The sequence below is a fragment of the Micromys minutus genome (assembly GCF_963924665.1).
Source record: "Micromys minutus genome assembly, chromosome: 18".
NCBI classification, from domain to species: domain Eukaryota; kingdom Metazoa; phylum Chordata; class Mammalia; order Rodentia; family Muridae; genus Micromys; species Micromys minutus.
The window spans coordinates 23,507,656-23,529,416 of NC_137953.1; the positions used below are offsets into that span (position 1 = coordinate 23,507,656).

The 21,761-nt window shown below is 42.1% G+C and overlaps 1 protein-coding gene across 1 annotated transcript; it reads right to left on the reverse strand.

Moving 5' to 3' along the window:
- Positions 1-806: 806 nt before the first annotated feature.
- PPM1K (protein phosphatase, Mg2+/Mn2+ dependent 1K) lies at positions 807-21,393 on the reverse strand. Its single transcript, XM_080932093.1, has 7 exons — positions 21,249-21,393; positions 14,834-15,348; positions 12,670-12,770; positions 5,994-6,159; positions 5,364-5,508; positions 4,362-4,496; positions 807-1,301 (listed from the first exon to the last, which is right to left on the reverse strand). The coding sequence occupies exons 2-7, from the start codon at positions 15,271-15,273 to the stop codon at positions 1,170-1,172; spliced, it is 1,119 nt and encodes a 372-aa protein (XP_080788219.1). The 5' UTR covers positions 15,274-15,348; positions 21,249-21,393; the 3' UTR covers positions 807-1,169.
- Positions 21,394-21,761: the final 368 nt, after the last annotated feature.

A 21,761-nucleotide genomic window follows, 5' to 3' on the forward strand; every position in this document is an offset into this window, starting at 1 on the left:
TTTAGCCATGCCTTTTGCAGGGTTAAATTTACTAATAAGTGATCCAGAGTACACGATTCAGTAACAGAGAACCTAGGTTTTATGATCACTCCTTAGTACACTTATTAAAAAACAACCTTTGTATCCCTCCTTGGGAATTCCCCCATCTCCTGGGTTTATGTTCTCACTTTAAAAAACAAAACCCAAAAAACTGTGCTTGTTCTGCTCTAAAAATTAAAAGTTAAATGGTACTCAGGAAACTGAAGTAGGAAGACTGAACCCAGGAGAACCCAGGAGTTTACGGTCAGCCAGTGAGGACCTGCTTTCAACAGAGAAAGGAAAAAGAAACACTTGTGAATAACACATTGACTAGCGATCAAATTTCAGAAAAAACAAAACAAACAAACAAACACACACACACACACACACACACACACACACACACACACACACACAAACGGTTCAACTGAATAAGTAACAAACTTACTAAAAAGAAACCAAATCTTTCCCTTAGTCTTCAAAACTCCGAAAGCCCTGGATTCAATCTCTAGCCTTGCAAAGGAAACAGATTTATGACTCATCAAATGGACCAAAACCACTTCTCCTCCCACTCAGCTAAGAGACGCACAACTGCGTCACAGCTGTGGTGTGGTGCTTACGCTGAGCATGCGCAGCTGACCATACTGATGATGATGAGGGTTTATGAAAATACTACTGAGTATGTGGCTGGTAAACCAAAGAGTACTCAACTGAAGAGTACACATGGAGCGACCCATCGCTCCAGCCGCATATGTAGCAGAGGATAGCCTCGTAGGGCATCAAGGAGTCCTTGGTCCTGTGAAGGCTCAATGCCCCAGTGTAGGGGAATGCTAGGGCGGGTAGGTGGGGGGGGGGGAGTGGCTGGGTTGGTGGGGGGGGTCACCCTCAGAGAAGCAGGAGGAGGAGGGTTAACTGGGAAAGGGGATAACATTTGAAATGCAAAGATATAAAGAAAATGCCCAAGAAAAGAAACCACCAATAGATTAAAAAACAATACTACTGGATATGTGGCTGGTAAGCTTATACTGTGCTGGTAACCTTATAGTATCGGGTCACAATGGCACGGATACAGGTGGCCTTCTGCGTGCTACCAGTTCTGGACGAGCTCACTGACACACTGCGGCATAGGATCGTGGCGTCTAAGCAGACGATCAGGCCCAACGCCCACTGGAGGCAAAGCTTCTGCTGAATGAGAAGGTTATCTCGGAGTTCTTGTATTTTCCCCAGGCACCAAAGGGCACCACCACCGCAGTGCTGTTGTCTTCCGTGCCGTACTGTATTGCCTGCACATGTGGGGAAGAAGAGACACACGCTGGAGTCAAGGGAGCTTGTGCAGACACACAGCACTTTCCCTAGAAAGCCAACTGGTTCTGCACACACGTTTACAAGACACATGCAGTTTCCTAACAAGGTTTGTGATGGTTCCACCCTGTATCCGTGCGCCACATGGTTATTAAGTGCACAAGAATTACAGATGGTCCAACTATATCTTACCCTTCACTGGAGCAACCTTGGCAATAGAAATTACCTGTGCGCTGAGAGGAGACTCCGAGCAGCTCCCAAAGAGGACACACCCAAAACCCTTAGCACCAATCATGGTCAAGCCTTAACAGTGCTAATTTTTACCAATGGAACTGCTTGTAGGAGTTTAGCCCAAGAAATGGAAGAGACTGGGCAAGAGCTAGAAAGGAACAAGTAGTATAACATCTTTACATGAAAAATGGGCTAGGAACCTACCACTTCACCTTAAAATTTAAAATCTCGGAAACAGGTAAGTACAGGTTAGGACAAAAATGTTTTTACTATTTCTTCTTTGATGGATAGGTGGGCATAAATGAAATTGCCAGCAGTGGGATTATAAATCACTCTTAGAGACCAGTTCAAACAGATCAGTGCTGGTCAGTGCTGTTTGGGTTACAGTCAGCATCAAGCAGATCGAAAGACTTTACATCCCATGACCAAAAACTGCCAAGGGAAGTACTGGGAAAGATGTCTGGCATGAAAGGCTCACAAACCCACCGTAAGAAAAAACCTTGTCTAAAAGGTATCAAGTATCATCACACTTCACACACAGTTGCTAAAATAACCATTTAAGATGGTGATAGAATAATAGGCAGAGAGGAAAAGCAAGGAGTAAAACATGGAGCAAATCCATAATAAAAGTTCATTCCACTGACAATAAAAATGCCAAGCTAAACGGTAAAAACCTCTCTTTTCCTCAGGGCTTTGTACCTCCCTTACTAATCGAGTCCTCACCCAGCATTCAGAGGCCCTATGGTCAGCTCCCAGTTACTGCAAAATTAACTTATTTTACCACTTCTCAAATGAGCCAGAAACATCTCCAAATTTGGAGAGACAAAACTACATACATACCAAGCCCCACACCCACACCCACAGTCCAAACTGTAGATTAGCAAGTATTTTTAAGGGGCTATTGAAGAGTCTTTTCTTTTCTTGTCCTCTCCTTCCTTCCTTCGTTTCTTCCTTCCTTCCTTCCTTCCTTCCTTCCTTCCTTTCTTCGTTTCTTCCTTCCTTCCTTCCTCTTTTAAAACTGAGGGAGGAGAAAACATGAATCCTCACTGCTACTCCGACTAATAGAAACTTTTGTGCTCAAGGAATCCTCCTGTCTCAGGTTCCAGAGTAGCTGGGATTACAACCATGTGCTACCCATGCCAATACTGTTTCTCAGAATTTAAACTAAGGATGGTAAGATGGCTCAGTGGGTAAGGCGCCTGACATCAAGATGTCCACCAAAATGTACATCAAGCTGGAATACCTGAGCTCAATGCCTTGGACCCACATGGTGGAAGGAGAGAACCAACTCCTACATTTTCATGGCATGCACAATATTAGTCTCTCTCCTCTCTCTCTCTCTCTCTCTCTCTCTCTCTCTCTCTCTCTCTCTCTCTCACACACACACACACACACACACACACACACACACATAGGTACACATGCACATGCACACATGCAAGCACAAACTCAATAATAAAGAAAAATTTAACCTAACAATATCTGAAAAAAAGAGACATACACAACTAGATCTTTTAAAAAGTTTGTTTTTTCCTTCTATCTAAAAAAGTATTTCTTATCCATTCTATGAAAGAATAAAAACAAATTTCCTTATCTGGAGAACTGTTATGGGACAGAAGTAAGACAGAACATCATTATATGTTCATTTTCATTATTATTATAAATATTTTACTACCATAAATATTATTGCCTGTGTAAACTAAAGTACATTTAATTACAAGATGGGTAGCTGAGTTTAAGAAAAAATGTATTTATCCATGGACTCACGCCTATTTCTTCACCTTCATAGGCAGTTTGTTCATACTTAAGGTAGACAGCCCAGATGGGAAGTAAATAATTTATGTATTATAATAAGTGCTTGCCCATTAACATTAAGCATGTAACATTTTAAAAGTAAGGTCCCCCAGTCATCATGCACACCTATGACCCCAGACATGGAAAGGCGGAAGTAAAAGAACCAGGAACTCAAGGCTAGACTTAGCTGTGGTGGAAGTACAAGGCCAGTCTGGGCTCCATGTGAATGTCTCCAAAAAAGAAAAAGGAAACTACACACACACTCACACAAATAAATGAAAGCTAAGGAAAGGTCTTATGTCTTAATCACAAATATTAGTACTTGAAAGTCTGGGCCAAATGAAATCTCTCAACTCAAACTGTAAATAGTGGAAATGTAACACGGCTGTTGAGTTAGAACATGGTGACTTAAAACCGCACTCTATCAGGACAGACTAGAAGTAACTTTTACATGTTGTTTTCTGGTGACTATCCATTTTCAAGTTTTAGCTCTGACTGATAAGAAAATTCCATCCATTTACTTTCCTCTGTTTTTATTGGTCCATTTTATCACCCACATTAGCAGGTAAAAGCTGACTATGTTTTCATTGTGCACACTGGCTATTTACTTGGAGCAGTGTTGTTCCAGGTCAAATATTTGGATTCAGGATCCCTGGCTTGATTAGGCATAAGGCTCAATTTAGTCACGTGGTTTGGTCCCTCCGTTTTCCCTTTTTATGAAAAGCTTGACCTCAGAGGACCACAGTGATGCTGCTTTATATTAATATATATGAATAAAATGTTACCTTATTAGTGTTATAATTGTTGCTGCTACTCTCTTTCAAGATGTGTTCAAAGTTAGAAGGCATGCTCCACATTTCCTTGATGTATATGAACTATAAAAATCTGCTCATGAGAACTATTACGCAATCAAGAATCAAACTGACTGTAACCCTCCAGCTAAAAGACCATTTGTCAGAGCTGTCCCTAATTCTCCTCTCTCTGGGGATTTCCAACTAGAAGCTCTGCTACGTCACCTGCTCAGTCACCGCATGAGCGGCTTCTTTAGGGTCATGGCACTGGTTGACAAAGTCACAGATCTCTTGACTGTTCACCATGAAGTTAATCCCATCTGTGGTGAGGACCAGGAAACTGTCATCAGCATGGTAGAGCTGCAACCAGAAGCAAACAAAGGTGACTTACAAAGTAGACCACGCCTCTGAGTGACTCAATAGTTTAGAAATTGTATCTATCCTCCTGAGTGCTCATCCTTGTCACCGGTCATAAGCAAACCGAAAATGTAGCTAAGAATTAATACCAGTCCGGATAAACCAAACATTTACCTAGTGATATCAAGAAAGAGGCCAGACAGACAGCCGAATGCTGGATCTAATGCTGACTCTATTGTCTATTTGACAGGGGTTGGGGTGGGGGAGGGGACTGATATGCTTTAGGTCTTGGTATTGTTTCACTTTATTTCCTTGTAAAAATGAGGATAGCTTTTGTATCTCTCGTGGACAGAGGCTGCCATACAGTAAATCTTATCTAAGTATTTGTTTCATAAAATAAATGTGAGATATCTTTAAGACTGGAAATCCCTCCTTAAACTATGAACATCCATGCCCTGCCATATGTAAATCCTGCATTATACTGTGCCATGCCGCCGACTTGGGAGCTCTAGAGCAGAAAGCAGCAGGCTGGGCATCATGTTGTGGGCAGTTTAGTTAGAGTAACAGAGGCACTGTGCCTCACAAATAGAAGTCTCTGACTGTTGAGCTCATTGGAGAATGCAAGCCATTGATGACTGCCAGGATGACTTCCTGGCAGAGACAATGAATTTGAATGGGAGGGCCCCTACCCAGGGAAGACAGAAGCCAAGATTTCACCCTCACCAGGCCAGAAATAAGCATCTTATTTTAAAAGTTTATTCTTTACAGATTAATACCCCCTGAGAAACATCTTCTCTTCAGGTAATCTTTCACGACAGCCAGTCTTGGGAGATAAGTCCTGTGCAGGACTCACTTTTTCTGACTTCTTACCTTAATCCTGGCTGTCTCGGGCTCTGCGATCACACCACTGGCTTTGAGATCCAAGTCTCCGATGCTCCTTGTCATCGCCAGCCTGCCATTGACATGTGGCTGTCCCAAACTGTTCCAAGCCACAAACCCACCGCATTTCTTGATCCTAGTTAAGAAAAAAAAAGGAAAATTAATACTAATAACAATAATGATATAATGTACAAGAAACCATGGCACTGGTTCAAACACCAATTTTACAAACTGAAATTTCAAGCCAAAACACACCCATAATCCAGGAACTTGGAAAGGCTAAGAAGGATTTCGAGTTTAAGGCTAGGCCATGTTAAATGCCAAAACTTAACTCCACAATAAGACATAATGAAAATTTTAAGCAATGTATGGTATACACACCTTGATAATCCCAGCACGAGAGAGGCCAGGGAAGCAGGGTACAGATGTAAACCCAGACTGCGCTGCACCAGATGCAGTCTCAACAAACCCAAACCAACCAAAACAAAATCTGAAGGGGTAGTGTCAGTACACCTGCCTGCAAGAAGCCCTGGTGTTCTACATTAGCTCAGAGAGGAAACTGGAACACTGTTTCTATGGCAACCATAACTATCACCCCCAAACAAGGCGTGGTGACAGTACCTTTCTTTCTCATCTTTTCTTTCTGGGGTATGGTCAGTGGTCAGCTTCATGGGTTTTCCTTTTCTACACAAAAGAGCCCGGCTGTCTCCAACACTGGCTACCACCAGTTCAACACCATCTCTCAACAGGGCTACTGTTGCTGTAGTCCCAGAGGTCAAGAGGCTTGCTACAAACATCATAAAATAGAGTATTAGTTAGCGATAGAAATGTTCAGATATGGAGTTTTTATTACAAAATAAAACGGAAGCATGAGAACCTATGATTTGGTAGGAACCATTCTAATTCAACAAGAGCTATGCAAAGGAAATGCAAACCATGTAAGTAAGATCATGCAGAGAAGCGATTAACTCTGTAACAAGGCTCCATGCAAATGAAAAACGTTGGTAAACTAATTTAGTGAGCAAAGCATCAGTGTCTCCAAATGGTCTAAAAAGCAGATCTGACAAAAACTAATAATTATGATGCCTTAGTGTGTCTAATCTAATGGGCGTCAAAATAACACATGAAAGTGTCCCTAATCTGGCTGCTATGACAGGAAGACAGATCTGCTGGGCCCATTAGGTGAGTCACCTTTTCTATAATCATGAGATTTGGGTTCTTCTCTTCTAGTCCTTCCTCCCACCCAGTCAAAGTGCTAGTAGTTAATAGGTGGAGCGAGAAATGCAAAGTACTACTGTACTTTCATTCCCCTCTAGAACTATGTCAGTTCTCTCTCTCTTTCTCTCTCTCTCTCTCTCTCTCATATGTGCCTGTGTGCACGCACAAATTAAAGACCCATTCCCTTTTTTGCTTTGCTTGTTCTACACCAGAAGGAAAGTCATAGCCGCCCTTAGATGAATAGATCTGAGGAGTAGACAATGAACTTCATTCCAGTTCCTTATAAATGTGGTGTAGTTAACACTATTAGCTCCAACAGTATCCAATCACAAAATCTTTAGCCAAAAGCAAAGGAGCAGAGGCAGCCACAATGTAATGCAGCCTTGCCTGGACTAGAACATGTCCAGCCATGTGCATTTTCTCTGCCATCAATGTTACTAAGGCTTGAGGTCGCTACTCTTTCCTCTAACCAAGCAAACCGCATTTGTGTGTCATCCTTCGATTCGGTCTAACACCATCAGTTCTATACTGTTTACCACTTACTAAACATATTTAAGGTGCATTGAGCCTCGTGCAAATTTGGATACTGTGGAACTATGAACCAACAAACACTCAAGCAAAGTGGAAGGAGTTGAGAAATAACGTACTTAAAGCAGAAATTCTCTCTGATAACATTGTTAATTCTTTAAAAATGCTGTCAAGTTTTTTTTTGAGTTGGTTGATTTTCAAATTTTGTATTAAAAATCCCATGTCTAACCACTTGACTGTATCTCTATGTTATATTTGTAGAAAGTCTCCTGATCATTCAAAGGTGACTTTTACTCTACTAGGTGATTTTAGAAAACTTTGATTTAATTGATAGTCAAGTCTTCCCCAAGATTTGTTTTAAAAGACAACATTTTAAAATATACCAATAATGCATTTTTAGAAAGATGAATACATTTTCTGGTAATTATATTAAAGTGAAAATGCCTGCTTTAACCAGAAAAACGAAAGGGGAAAGCATGGATAGAGTATACTCGCTCTTCTACAGTCATGCTAACTTTGCTCTACTGAGGCACAGCATCTACAGTTAGACTATTTTCCCATTTATCTCTTGATTTTGGAACGGTTAGGCCAAAGTAAGGTTATCACGGCAATGCTAAGATATATCAATGCATGACGTAAATGTTTTAACAAAAACTATTGTGATGATGTGATCTCAAACTTTCAACTTGAGATTCGTCAAAAGACTATACTGCAATGGAATCTCAACAGATCAACCGTTTTATTTTCAAACTGTGTTAAAAGGCAGGAGAGAGGACCCAGGCATTTACTAGATGCTACCAGTGCAGGGGTTCCTGTTCTCTGCCTGTTAGCTGTCAGCAACAGGTCTTTGGACGACAAGAGAACTGATGAGTTATAACTGTGATTTCAATTTGCGTCGTAGCTCCCAGCTCTCGCACCTCTGAATTTAAGAAAGACCTTGGGGTTTTCACAACTCACCTTGGCAGTTTCAACATCTGAGGATACATGGGGAAACTGTTAACATGAAGCACTGGTTCTGGCTTTCGATGCATGGAAGACTATTGAATACACAGTGAGTCAGCACGGATTTTCATTTAACTTAGAGGTGAAAATTCTCACTTTCTGCCCTCCTAACAATACAACTATAAAACTGAGACGTCTTTCACTGAGCCTTGGCACTCACTGGATAATTTCTTCCTCAAGTCATCTCAACTAATGGGACAAGGAGGATGCGGGACCTTTGCAGTAGTTCAGACTAGAAACTGCTGGATTCCTTCACCTGAGACAAAATTAAGCAGATCTCTCTTTCCACTGAAGCCCGGCATTAGAGCGTCCACAGGCTCCAGGTCTAGAGCTGCTGAGCAGGTAGAGTTCTCTGCCACAAACAACACGCACAGAGGCAAACGGGAATTTCACCCAGAACTTACGCTCAGACATAAGAAACCTGTAACACAAGGGAGAGCAGAGAAAGAGCTACAGAAGAAGGGGAAGGGTTTCTATTGGTGAAGATTTCACTAGAAAGTCACGTGATATTCCAGGAGCTGCCAAGTCAACGAGTTCAAAACTCAGTAGCTTAAAGTTAATGGTTATTGACCAACCCAAGACTAAAAAAAAGTATGTACATATACATCTGTACAAAACGAGACACTGATGTGCATTAACATATGGACACACACACACATGCACACACACAACACACACACTTAACAGCTGATCTTGAACACAGGAAAATCAGTATTTTTACTGAGGCAGGAAAAAAAAAAGCATTATAGATTTGGTTTATAGCAATACTAGAACTATCCCCCAAACAAAATAATCTACATTTGATAAGTAGTACATAGATAATGTATGTAAACTATAGTATATATCAGCTGACCAGGGTTTCAATAGGCACAGAGAACCAGTTAAGGTAGCTCCTATGCCAGAAACAGGACAAAAGACATTTGTTCATAGTAAGACAGGAACTTATCATGGAGAACTAATCCAGTTAGTTAACTTAAATTTGTTGTTTATATGAAGGCAGTGTGGATCTTGACTGATAATGCACATTTATATATTTACAGAATCATAAATGAGTATTTCTGTTACTCTTACTCTCTCTTTCCCCAGTGTTACAGGTCAATAGAACAGAAGAAAAGTAACCACAATTAGAACAGCAACAGAAAGAGAAAATGAAAATCTAACATTACCCCCAGTGATTAGTAAGCTGTGTAAATAATAATCCACATCAGCCAATATTGCTGAATTATTTTCTAGAAATGGGTGTTCTTGACATGTATGATTCATGAGCGCCAAAATGAAATAAACAACCCGAAGCAGCTAACAACACAATAAGAACAATTCTTCAAAGCTGTTCATATCTGGTCACCTCCAGGACAAGGGCGGGAGGTTATTAAAAAATATTGTGTAGAGTTACAGGCGGGGCTCACTTGCCTCACAGGCCCAGAGCCCTGGGTTCATCCCAGCACAGAAAGCAAATTTACTTTTATAGCTCTTGTTATCTTGGAGTTTAGTTACCTACACAAAGAACACAGAGCTTGAAGCTCATGGCGGTACCCATCAGTAGCTCCCACTCTAAAGTCTGAGCAGTTATCCTCATCCTGAGCTGTCATCCTGAGGAGCAGTGGTAAATTCCAGGAAAAAGCACAGCATACTGCGAGTGCTTACAGAGTAGACTGACTATGATCTGTGTTTCCTACCAGCCACTTGGTTTGAAGTGGCTGTTTATAAAAACTAATAAAGCCATAAAGCCATGATGGTATGTCAACTGGTTGGTTGGCTTCACCAGACGTGTGAAATACATGGCATAAGTTGAATTTAAAAAATTTTGAAGATGATGCCAAAAAAGTTTGGAGATCTAGTTTTGTGGTAGAACGCTCATCTAGACTCTAGGCATGGGGTTGTTAAAAAATAATCCGTGCTCCCTGGTCTTACAGGAAGGGCTCAGCAGAAGTGAAAGCAAGGCAGATGTAAAGAAATGAGAAAAGACATAAGTAGAGATGGTAACTCTCACCAGCTAGACGTGACTCTGAACACGACCCCCCACTACACACATACATATGCTCCCACATAAGTGAGTACATGCACACACGCATACACACACACACACACACACACACACACACACACACACGCACACACACACATGCCAAAAGAGTGCTATCTACTTTTAAAAATATTGATAGTGCTTTAATATTTCAGTTAAAAATTTAAATTTCTTAAGTTTGGATAACTTTGAAACCATAAGAGACAGAGTAATGTTTTTTTTTTTTGTTGTTTTGTTTTGTTTTTATCTCCAATCCTGAAAGGCTAGCAAACAGTAGTCCATCTTCCGTAACTTTAACGTGTTTGATAAATAGTTCCCTAATTCCAATAGGCAGATTTTTGCCATCTGGAGGAGCTGCACAAATAAATCTTTAAAATACTCCCCAAAACTCTGATTTTTACAAAGCATAAATATGCACAGTGTATAACAGAACTGCTATGACACTTTTTAAACACAGCATATTATACACTGCCCTATCTTGTTTTCTTCTACACTTTGAAGCAAATGATCATTAAGAAGCAGAATAAATTCTAAGACATCTTCATTTAGTTCTGAGATTATCCCAAAGAATGACAGAGGAGCTAAATTAAGCAGTCTAACTTAATTTTGTTATTAGAAATAAGAGATACTTTAGTTCTTTATCTAAATATTTCATTATGTGAGTTTCATACATGTTAAATGTTTTGAATTCGAAGCCTCTTGAATTATAATGATTAAAAATGAATGTTTTAAAATTTGACACCAAGGCTAGTATGGATGGTCTTAATTACCAACACTGATTGGATCAGTTTTTACAAAGCTCGTTTGTACATATGTAGGGTTAATAAATCTTAGTGCTGGTCAGATGACAGCATTCTTGAATTCTGTGTTCTACAATCTATTGGCAGTAACCACAGCTGTCTGTAGAATCCTGGGGTTAATACTGTAGCTCATAAATATTGTAGTGATGATGTAGCCAAATTCACAGCCCACCTAGTAGTGGAGAAGAACACACCATCACCACTGTTATGTAAATGCTCGGTGTAACTGTGCACTTTTCTCTGTGCGTGTGAAGCCAGCCTGGGCTGCTTACTGAACCTTGCCCCAACCCCCACAAAAGTAAAACTCAGAAAGTGTTTCACTTCTTCATGTGTTAAAATGAAAGCTAAATTTTAAGCGTAAACTTCACCCTCTGTTAACTCCTCACTCAAAGAAGCAGAGGGGAATTTTAGGGTGGCTGGTGTCAAAGGAAGAAGAAGACAAAATAGTTTCACATAGTCTACCCAGTGAAAGCTTTATCTCCAGACGAATGGAGAAAGGACAGGTTATAAGGGGCTGGCGGTGAAGCTCAGTGGTAGAGAGCTTCTTGTTATTAAATACGCAAATGAACAAGGTTTTAATTTGAAGGAAACATTTCTTCTCTTTGAGTTGAAACAACTCATGTATGAAATGGTGAAAATTTCCATCTAACTGAATGTGGCGTACTTTTCTGATTGAAGGTAAAGACAAACTAAGATCAACATTCCCACACAACCCCATTCCAGTCAGTTAGGAGGCATACACTGGAAGGCAGCTGCAGAAGCTTTCCAAGTTAACATTAGTAGAAATACATTTTGGGTGAGCTAACTGAAAAATACTGGATATATTTTCCTGAAATTATGTTGATAAATTTAGTCAAAACTAAAAACATTAATTTTCAAACCTTATACACAGTACACAAACTTTTTTTTAAATCCACCTGCCATGTCCTTCCTTATACCTGATAAAAGCAAAGATATCACTAGTTACCACAGGAAAGCTGCCAAGACTGAAAAACAGAAGACAGATCTCTCCCCTCTGACTATACAAATGGATGCCAATTAGCCATTTTCTATCACACTTAGGACCTATTGCTAACATCTCTTTTTTCCCCCCAAATTATTTATTTTATGTGTGCATGTATGTGTCTGCATTAAGTATATGTGGACAATGCCACAGCACATATGTGAAGGTTAGAAGCCAACATATGGAAATTGTTTTTCTCCTTTCGGTCCCGTGAGTCCTGGGAATAGAATTCAGGTGGTGAGGCTTGGTGGCAGGAGCTTTACCACAGAACCACCTCTATGGTCCTCTATTTCTTCTTATGGTAGTGCTGAGCGATTATCAACCTCTCAGATGTGATTGGCCTGTAGAATTTGTGTTGGTGGTGAGGTGGTGGTGGGTGGTACTCTCTTAGTATGGACATCTTGTCCATAAAATTACAAATCAAATAAATTGAAATGTTTAAAGATCTTTTTGAAATAAAAATTCAATAATAGAACCATTTGGAGCTTCTCCTTCTAGAAGGGTTTTATTCAACATAAAAGTGAGACTTATTATTATTATTATTATTATTATTATTAAATTTAGATCCTAAACAGCATTTAAAATGATTCTTCATATAAACTTATTTCTACAAAACCTGCCCCCAAATAAACCTGCATTAACACTCCCACCACTAAAGGCCTACATTGTTTTCTCTTGCCTTGCCAATCTTCAAAGCTCTGAGGCATGCCACGGCTCACTTACCGTCAGCAGACAGGTGGGCATAACTGGAAAAGGCTTTATCTATTTCTAGAAAGGCCAAGGTCAGGACAGTTTCCAAGTCTTTCTCCCGAGGAAGCAAATCCCTTTGTGGAGAGGAAAGAAAGCAGCAGTCATTCTGAGGTAGGCTTTGCTTTCCAGCCGATCTGACAGCTGTCATGCCACACAACAGACCTCACGGCTTCCCTCTTGGATGCTTTTGCTGAAGATCCAAGGATTCCGGAAGATTTATGGATCTTCAAAGGTACTAAGTATGATGAACCGTGACACTCTTGGGCTGAGGATCAGGCCACTATACTTTGGTACCAGGCTGCATATGTGTATACATACATATATACATACATGCATACATACATACATACATACATACATACATGCATGCATGCATACACACACATTTAGTATATAGTGCCATAGACGCAGCTTAGGCTTCCTGCATGCTAGGACTAACTGAGCAGTATCAAATGAGGCTTTAAAGGCATGGAAATATAAGTGCGGGAAATGGAGTGGTGATCTGCCTGTAATACTGAGACTTAGGTGGTGAAGGCAGGAGAATCAGGAGTTCGAAAACATCCTTGTTAGTTACAGTCAGGTCTAGCACAGTCTGAGGATTACATGACAGTATCTTCTAAAACCAAAAAAGTCTGTCCTAAGACACAGTGAAGAGGTAGGGGCTTTGCTTCACATGCAAAATAAAGAAAAAAAACAACTCCAAGTTCTGCCTCCTTTTTAAAAGTTTGACCACACTTTTATTTATGTTGTATGCTTTCATGCTGTGGTAGCAGGTGTCTGCAGACTAGAGGACAACTTTTGTCAGATAGTTCTCTCCATATATTATGTGAGTCAAGCTGAGCTTGAATTCAGGCTTGACTTATCCTCTGAGCCTTCTCACAACCCTCAAGTCCCTGTTCTTAAAGAATTCTCAGCACTGCAAACCTGATAGGTTATGAGGTCCTTCAAGTGGACTTAAATCACCGAGTCTGTCCATTGAATGAGGTAAATCATATAAAACAAGTCAACTGACAAACAAACTTTAACTATACAAAGGAAGGTTTAAAAAAAAAATAGTCCATGTCTATTACTGCCACACTGTCTCCTTTCTCTAACTCTAGCAATGTAGTGATTCTCAAAAATACAGTAAGTATGGTGGTTTGAGTGAGAATAGCTCTCACAGGCTCGTATATCTGAATGCCTGGTGCCAAGTTGATGGAACTGTTTGGAAAGGATTAGGTGTGGCCTAGATGGGGGAGGTGTGTCACTAGGTGAGCTATGAGGTTTCAAAAACCCACACCATTCTCAGCAGGTGCGCTTGCTCTTCTCTGTGTCTCTGTCTCTCTCTGCTTCCTGTTTGTGGATAAGGATAGAATGACATGATCTATTGCTCCAACACCATGCTCGCCTTCCTGTTACTTATTCCCCACTATGGTCATGGACTCCCCTTTGGAACTGTAAGCAAGCCTCCAGTAAACCTTCTTTTATAAGTTGCCTTGGTTACTGTATCTCTTCACTAAGAAGTAACTAAGACAATAAATAAACCTGCCAGTGCTGATCAAACTCTTCTTCAGGACCAGGGGGATAGCTCTATGTGTGAAGTGTTTGCTCTACACACATGACGGCTTATTCAGACCCCTGGCTCTCATATAAAAATGATGCATGCCTTTACATAGAACCCCAGGGGTGGATCCATGGTCTACCCAAGACACTGAGCTCCAGGTTCAGTAAGAGACTCTATCTCAAAAGGTAAGGTACAGGATGATTTAAGAAGACACTGATGTTGACCCCTGGCCTACACACACACACACACACACACACACACACACACACACAGACACACACACACACACACACACATACACGCACACATGGACACATGCGCATGCACAGATGCATGCACACAAGTACAGTTTCCAACAACTTATCTTTATACTTTATAATTTGCTTGAAATGGGTGTAAGTCTAGGGCTGCAGAGTCTGAAACCTGTTTCTGGAGATAACCACCCGCTCTAAACGCTATGTTGACTACCATTTATTGATGGAGTGGCGTGTGGTAACTCAAGTACTCTGGTCCGTACTAGGTGTTTTAACTAAAGGGAGACCATTTCAACAGAAAGCCTAGAGGAACTTCAAAGCCAGGGGGGATCATACATACATAACACACTTCTCCATGTGTGTGTGACAGAAGTCAGCAGCTGCAGGGCCCCCATGGCCGTCATACACTGCAAAGTATAGCACCTCTTCCGTCAGCTGTGCGAACCCAAATCGATCTTCGTTTTCCTTCCGTTTGCCAATGAGGGAGGCACAGCCCACGTTCTCCAGGCTGATTTTGGGAATTGGCTTGCCATACTTGATGCTCGGTGGCAGCAGAATGGGTTCATCAATGCGGTTATCCCAGATCCCAAAGTTGTCCCAAGTAGCTGGCTGCCCACTTCCGTCCGGGTCAAACCGCGAACACCTGGGCTCTGAAGTGGAGCAGTAGCAGGCAGGGGTCACCTGCCTGTGGTCCTGCAGGAGGACGGAGCTTAACAACACTCTCTTCTTCACCTGGTTCCCACCACTTCTCACCAAAGTAATGAAGGCCGTTGATAACATAGTAGAACTCCAAAGGCCCCAGTCACAGGGAACAAATAGAGAAATAATAGAATTCCTTGAAGAAAAATGACGTACCTAAAGGCGGGGGGAAAAGACAGAGTCACAGTCAGTAATTCAGAATACTGCCAATATATTACCAGCCAGCAGAGACAAAGGCTATAAAGACTCTGACATGTGTGTGTGTGTGTGTGTGTGTGTGTGTGTGTGTGTGCAAGAAAAGACAGCTTTGAAGAACTCCATCCTGTTCTATTCTTAAGAACACTGAATCAAAAATTTGCCCACCCCTCCTCACAGTGTTTAAATTCTATAAGCATTTGATAATATGCACATACAAGCAGCACTCGCTCCTCTGATTTAACCTGCTCTGACTTTGGGACAAGGTTAAAATGAACATTTTGATTCAGCTAGTATGAAGTACACTCCCAATCAGCTGCGATCACACAAGTGCCGGTGATCAGGCCACACTTTGTAAGTTTAATATCCTTTCTTCACACATTCAGTTGTTCCGAAGAAAAGATAATATAAATTTTAACAATAACAACCTCTCCTCTCCTAAGGATGGGAATAAGAAAAAAAGCTAGCTAATAGAATATTTGAAATAATTCTGAACTCCAAGAGCAGCTAAGCTTTAGCAAATACACAATTTTAGGTCAGAGGTTTTTTTTTTTTTTTTTTTTGCCTTAAATATTTTTATTTATTGAGCATTTTTTTACAGTGTACTTATGTCATATTCACCTTAACTCTTCCTACCAACTCCTCCAAGAGGTACCCATACACCATATTCCCTTCCTTAAAAAAAAAGTATTTTATCAACACCAGATTGAGCTGCCCAAGTACTCCTGGATGTGGGGGTCATTGACTGGGGCATAGTTGACCTACCTGGAGCCACTCACTTAAACTGACTCTCCCTCTCCTGGAGACCATCTACCGTCCTTGGCTCTTCAGTTAGGGGTGGGCACTCATGCACCCCTTCCCTCTCCACACTAGAATGCTGAATGGCGTTGGTGCAGACGCCCACAGCTGCTCCGCACAGCTCAGATCAGCAGGCCTTCATCATAAACAAGTCCCTATTTCGCTCTGGTCCCTCACCCCCACCAGTGACTTCTGGCTCTTCCAGTCTTTCCACTTCCTCCTCAGAGATGGTCTCTGAGCCTTGGAGAGGGAGTGTGGTACAGATGTCAGATCTGACTTTTGCAATCTGTTAATGACTAAACTTTTCTTTTTATATCAGTAGGGCCCATGTCAATTGGTTCAATGTAAACGTCACCTAGCAAAATGAGCTGGTTCCAGTGGTGCTTTGTGGCAGTATAAATTGGAAAGAGCGGTCAAGCAGGGAAAAATATAAAGTTGAGGGGGGCAGGATTGGGGAGTATATTTTAGAGGTGATTAGGAGAAAATATTGGGGGCGTGGCAAATGTGATCAAAATATTTTGTATGAAATTCTTAAAAACATAAAAATACTTTTGGCCAAATTTTGAGAGATGCAGAAAATGGGTAGTATATACAACGTTGTACCTGTGAGGGTGTTTTTAGAGTCTATGGGATAAGAGTTGGTGGGTAATGGAGGGTAAAAGACTCATTCTAAATGTGGTTGACATCATGGGACATGAACAGAAAGGGGAAGCTCCCACAGGACAGTCTAAGTTCCTCTCTTTCAGGGGGTATTTTTGGTGCTGATCCAATAAATGGCAGAGTCCAGCTTCTTAAGCCTTTGAATGAAGATTCACACTGGTGGTTCTCCAGGATACTTATGACCTTTAGCTTCACACTGGGCTCATAAAAACTTCAAACAGTACTTATGGGGCCCATTAGTTCTCACTAGAACAAATTATTTGGAAGCCTGGGGCCCACCTGGCCCCAGAATTTGCTCTCAGACTCCCTGTCTAGGGGTATTCATGGTCCCCCTTGTCTGTCTTCCTGTGTTCACAGTGCTGTCTGCCATTAAGTACTCCTCAGAAGCGTGCCAGCACCATGTCCTTGAAGACCCAGAGCAACATGAATGAAAGCCACTTTCTTTGTATTTATTTTTTCACACCTATTGATTGATATATTTATATTTATGGGGAGGGAATGTCTTGATGTACATGTGGAAGTCACAAAACTACTTAAAGGAGCTGACTCTCTCTCTTTCCACCAGGTTGGTTCCACGGATAGAATTCAAGAACAGAACACTAGAGTCTTGGCAGCAAGCACCTTACTTAACCCACTGAGCCATCTCTCACTGGTCCTACACAAACTTTTCTTTTTTAAATAACATTATTCCAAGGCACAGGCTTCGATAAAAGTATGTACGATATAGGTGACAGCATTGAGAAATATCAAACTAATATAACATATCACATAACAGTTTCTGACAGAGGTAAGAGATAAGGCAGCAATGACAAGTCGAAAGAAAACAGAGAGATTACCCATGAGCCCTCTCTGGCTTCAGTCTGAAAGCATGTGCACCAAATGTCCTGTGACTTAGCAGGCATGCACCCACTTCAGGATTAGGGAACAGCAGACAGATGATCCAAGTTTTATAACAGGTCTTCTAGGACGCTCTTGCCCACCTTTCTAATGCTCAAAAATAAATAGCAATCGGACGACAAACACAACCGCAGTCTCAGCAGAGAATAAACATCCGTAAGACTTATTATTGGATGGTAAGAGAAGATAAAGGTGGAGAGCGTCTTCGAGCCCACAGAAGCTAACATTTATCATCAACTTGACCTTTCTTTGTATTATCCCCACTGTCACTTCAGAAAATCAGCATCAGGGCAGTAGTAGAGATGCACCTGCTGGAGAGCATTTTGCTGGCAGAGGTTCAGTGTGAGCAGCTCTACAGCTGGTTCCTCAGAGCTACAGAACTAGGTCAAGTACCACCTACGCAAGATCTGAGTGGTTCCCTCTTCTTTGCGGCCACACCACAACTAAACCACACGGATCTCTTCCAGAGTCTCAAGAAAACTGATCACAGGCAACTTTGGTTCCCAAGCTACTTGAAGACTTAAGTAAATTAAACCAATTAAACCTGCTCACAACCCAGGAGTGTAGTTTAGTGGTAGAGCCAGTGTTTAGCACGCATGAAATCCTCAGTTCATAATCTAACCAGCCCTGCAAACAAAGACCAAAACAGCAAGTGGGGGTAGGGGGTGGGGAGGGACAGAGAAGCATCCCAAACCAAACAAAGCTCTGTACACTGAGAAAGATTTCCCCTGCTTCAAGTTTGGGGGAAAACCACTGTCAGCCCGAGAGGTACTGGAATGCTAAGTATTTCAAATTCTTTCGTATTTCTCAACCGAAACAAAAATGTATCACAAACTTAACCAAGTCAGTCTTTACAATTATGTGCACGCCTGCCCCAAATTAAAAATTTATTCTAGGGGCTGGAGAGATGGCTCAGTGGTTAAGAGCACTGACTGCTATTCCAGAGAACCTGAGTTCAATTCCCAGCAACCACAAGGTGGCTCACGACCATCTGTAATGGGATCCGATGCCCTCTTCTAGTGTGTCTGAACAGATCGACCTTGTATTCACATACATAAAATAAATAAATCTTTAAAAATGAATTCTAGCCTACATTTTCTATTACAAATATATGAAAATATGCCTTTCCCATCATTTCCACATGATTTATGTGACTAAGCCTTTCCATCTTGCTCCTCAACCTAATACTTTAAAACTGACAGGAAAGGAATGAAGAAATATATAAAACTGCAATGTTAGAACATTATCGCCCTATAAGTAACTCAATCTAGCAGGAATCTCAGCTCAAAAAGTTACAGAAGCTGTGAGATCATCATAATCACAGATTGTCAAGAAAGTACCGAGAAACCCACGTTTCCAGAGCAGCAATCTCAGACCAAAACATCCAGAAAGGAGCTTAGTGGAGTGGTACACTCCTAAATTCTCAACACTTGGGGTGGGTGTAGGCTGGGGGATCAGGAATTAATGGTCAGTCTGGACTACTTAAGACTCAGTCTCAACAACAACAAAAACCATCAGTAAAAAAGAAAAAGTAACCGCCTTGTAAAGTCTGGAGATCCCCTTTTCATACCACAAGGACCCCACACACAGAAGCAAGACCTGCACCAACTTTACTCTTTGCATTTCCTGGACATTATACTTGCTCAGTGGTTTAACTCTGGAGCTGTTCAGTTTCATTTTTTGGAAAAAGGAGGCATTATCTCCATAGCTGGGTTTGACACTAGTGATTTGAATGTCAGAAACAATTCAAAAGGAAAGTTTATTCTTACGGCTTTACCCAAGCATCCAGCAGGATTAACTAACTGGCCGTTCTGACAACCAGCAGAGGGCTTAGATTTTCTTCCCTCTAGGAAGCTGGTGAGGTAACTATAAAGCGGCACTTTGGTATCTTCCCATAATGTTTTGATATGCATGTGTGTGTGTATGTATGTATGTATGTATGTATGTATGTATGTATGTATGTATGTATGAATGAATGGGGGGGTGACTGGTGCAGCCCAGTGCAAGGGTCAGAGGACACCTTGTAGGCATACCCTCTCTTGACATCAAGTAGGTCTTGGTGTTAGGAATCAAGCTTCAGGCTTAGCAGCATTCTTAAACTCGAAATTTCTTTACCATCATCACCAACAAAGACCCAGTGCACCCCAATAAACAACTAAAATCATCTGGAAACTTCAGAAATGAATTTTAGGAAATCAGCATTCTTAATGTCTTTGTCTCTTTTATTTTTTTTAGATGGGAAGAAAATGTATTAATTTACCAGAGAAAAGAAAACCTACAAAACCGGCAATGACTCTGTTCGGTTGTGAGTGTTTTGATTGGCGCACTGAGAATACAGTGCTGAAAAGTAAGTATTACTCAACTCTGTGAAGGGGTGGAGGTGATGTAGTCAAGGAAAAGGGGACTCAAATTTCAAGAAAAATAATTATAAACAAGAACCTATTATCAGAAACGTCCTATTTAATGACACTTATCACACAGTGGTGGGCAGGTTTCCAATTTTCACAAGTTCCAACATTCACTAGCAGGGCAACACCCTTTCTTCCGCGAAGCCCTGGAGATTTCAGGCGGACCCCAGGTTTTCTCACCGGGTTACAGGTCCAGCAGAAGCCATATCTACTCTACCCGGTTGGCGAGCACATTGGGGGGGAGGGCGTGGGGGTGTGGGGCTTCTCAGTTTCTATTCCCGCTGCTCCTACAACGAAAACACCAGTGGAGCTTTTGAGACTCGCAATGTCCTAGCTATTTCTACCCAGGGCCTCAATCTTTGTCTCCTCCGGGTAAATTCTCTCATCTACAGAACGCGGCGGTAACATTCAAATTACCAGTGTCAAAACCAGCCACCTGCCCCTGAGATAGTGCTCTCCCAGCAAAGCAAAACACGAGTTCTCAGGTCCCAAATCACCAGGGCTCCGCAATCCTTCTCTACAACTAGCCTCTTTACAAGCCCCGTCTGGACAGGGTTCTGGGCTGGTGTGCTGGCCCTGACCGAAGCTGGAAGCCGAAGAATCCTCTCCTGCCCGGGCTGCCCAGCAGATCTCCCGGCATCCGGAGTCCTCTCTGGCGGAGAAACCGGTCCCAAGGAGGCCACGCCTGCTCTCGCAGGCTGGAGCGCACCAAGGGGTCTCGCTTCAGGGAATCCGGGAGGCTTCTGTCTTCTTGGCTCGCTTTCTCAATCTTTCCCTGGGACCCCGCCCATCCCACTATCCCGCTTTCCTGGCGCACACTTGCAGCCCGAGGTCAAGTTCAAGGCCAACCCGGGATGCGTCGGGGGAGCCGGATGCTCGGGCGGCTGTGGGCCTAGGCGAGAGCAGCTGCTCTCCACCTCGAGAAAAAGGGAGCACATCGAGCCCGGAAAGATGCGCCTGGGACTCGGCCTCAGACAGAGTAAGCTGCAGAAACTCATTTTATATTTCTCTTTTCGCCTTCCCGAACTCCTCCGGGAACCGCCAATGTCTCGTCAACAACCTAGGAGAATCAGCGAATTGAACTCTGCAGGCTCTTACCTTGTGATGGCTATGTGTCTGTAAATTTCCTAATTGGCTAATGGAAGGAAGGGGAGGCGTTCTTGGATGATAAATAAAATTGACTTCTCTGTTGATTCTGATCTCCAGACCAGGCAATTAGGGAAGCCACAGTCTCCTCCACGCCTGGAAATTCTCGGGAAAAAAAAAAAAAATTCAACCGCAACTGGCCAAATGGAGAGCCGGAGGAGTATGTTTCTGATGATTGACAACAACATTAGCCAGTTGGTGTTCTGCAGGGCTCCTTGCCCGCCCTCAATCTGAGCCAATTACAGATCTAAAAAGGAACGAGCCTCCTGCACAGGCAATTTGACTTCTCAGATTGCCAATAAAGCGCTGTTAGACCGACATCAAATTGGGCCAGTAGCATTTCGACGTGGCGCTCCGCCCTCCCGATGAGCCTGGCGGCCTCGAATCAGGCTCCAGGGACCTTGCTTTTCGCCAGCCACAGGAGGAAGGAGTGTCACTTCTGCCAGAGTTAACTTGGCTGTGACC

What these genes read in the sequence shown, in the direction of transcription:
- PPM1K (XM_080932093.1), bottom strand. Translation starts at nt 15,273, where the DNA reads ATGTTATCAACGGCCTTCATTACTTTGGTGAGAAGTGGTGGGAACCAG. An exon ending in TGCCCACCTGTCTGCTGACG is followed by an intron (nt 6,160 to 12,669) that starts GTAAGTGAGCCG and finishes TGATGTTTGTAG; the next exon opens with CAAGCCTCTTGACCTCTGGG. An exon ending in CTCATGCGGTGACTGAGCAG is followed by an intron (nt 1,302 to 4,361) that starts GTGACGTAGCAG and finishes CCACATGTGCAG; the next exon opens with GCAATACAGTACGGCACGGA.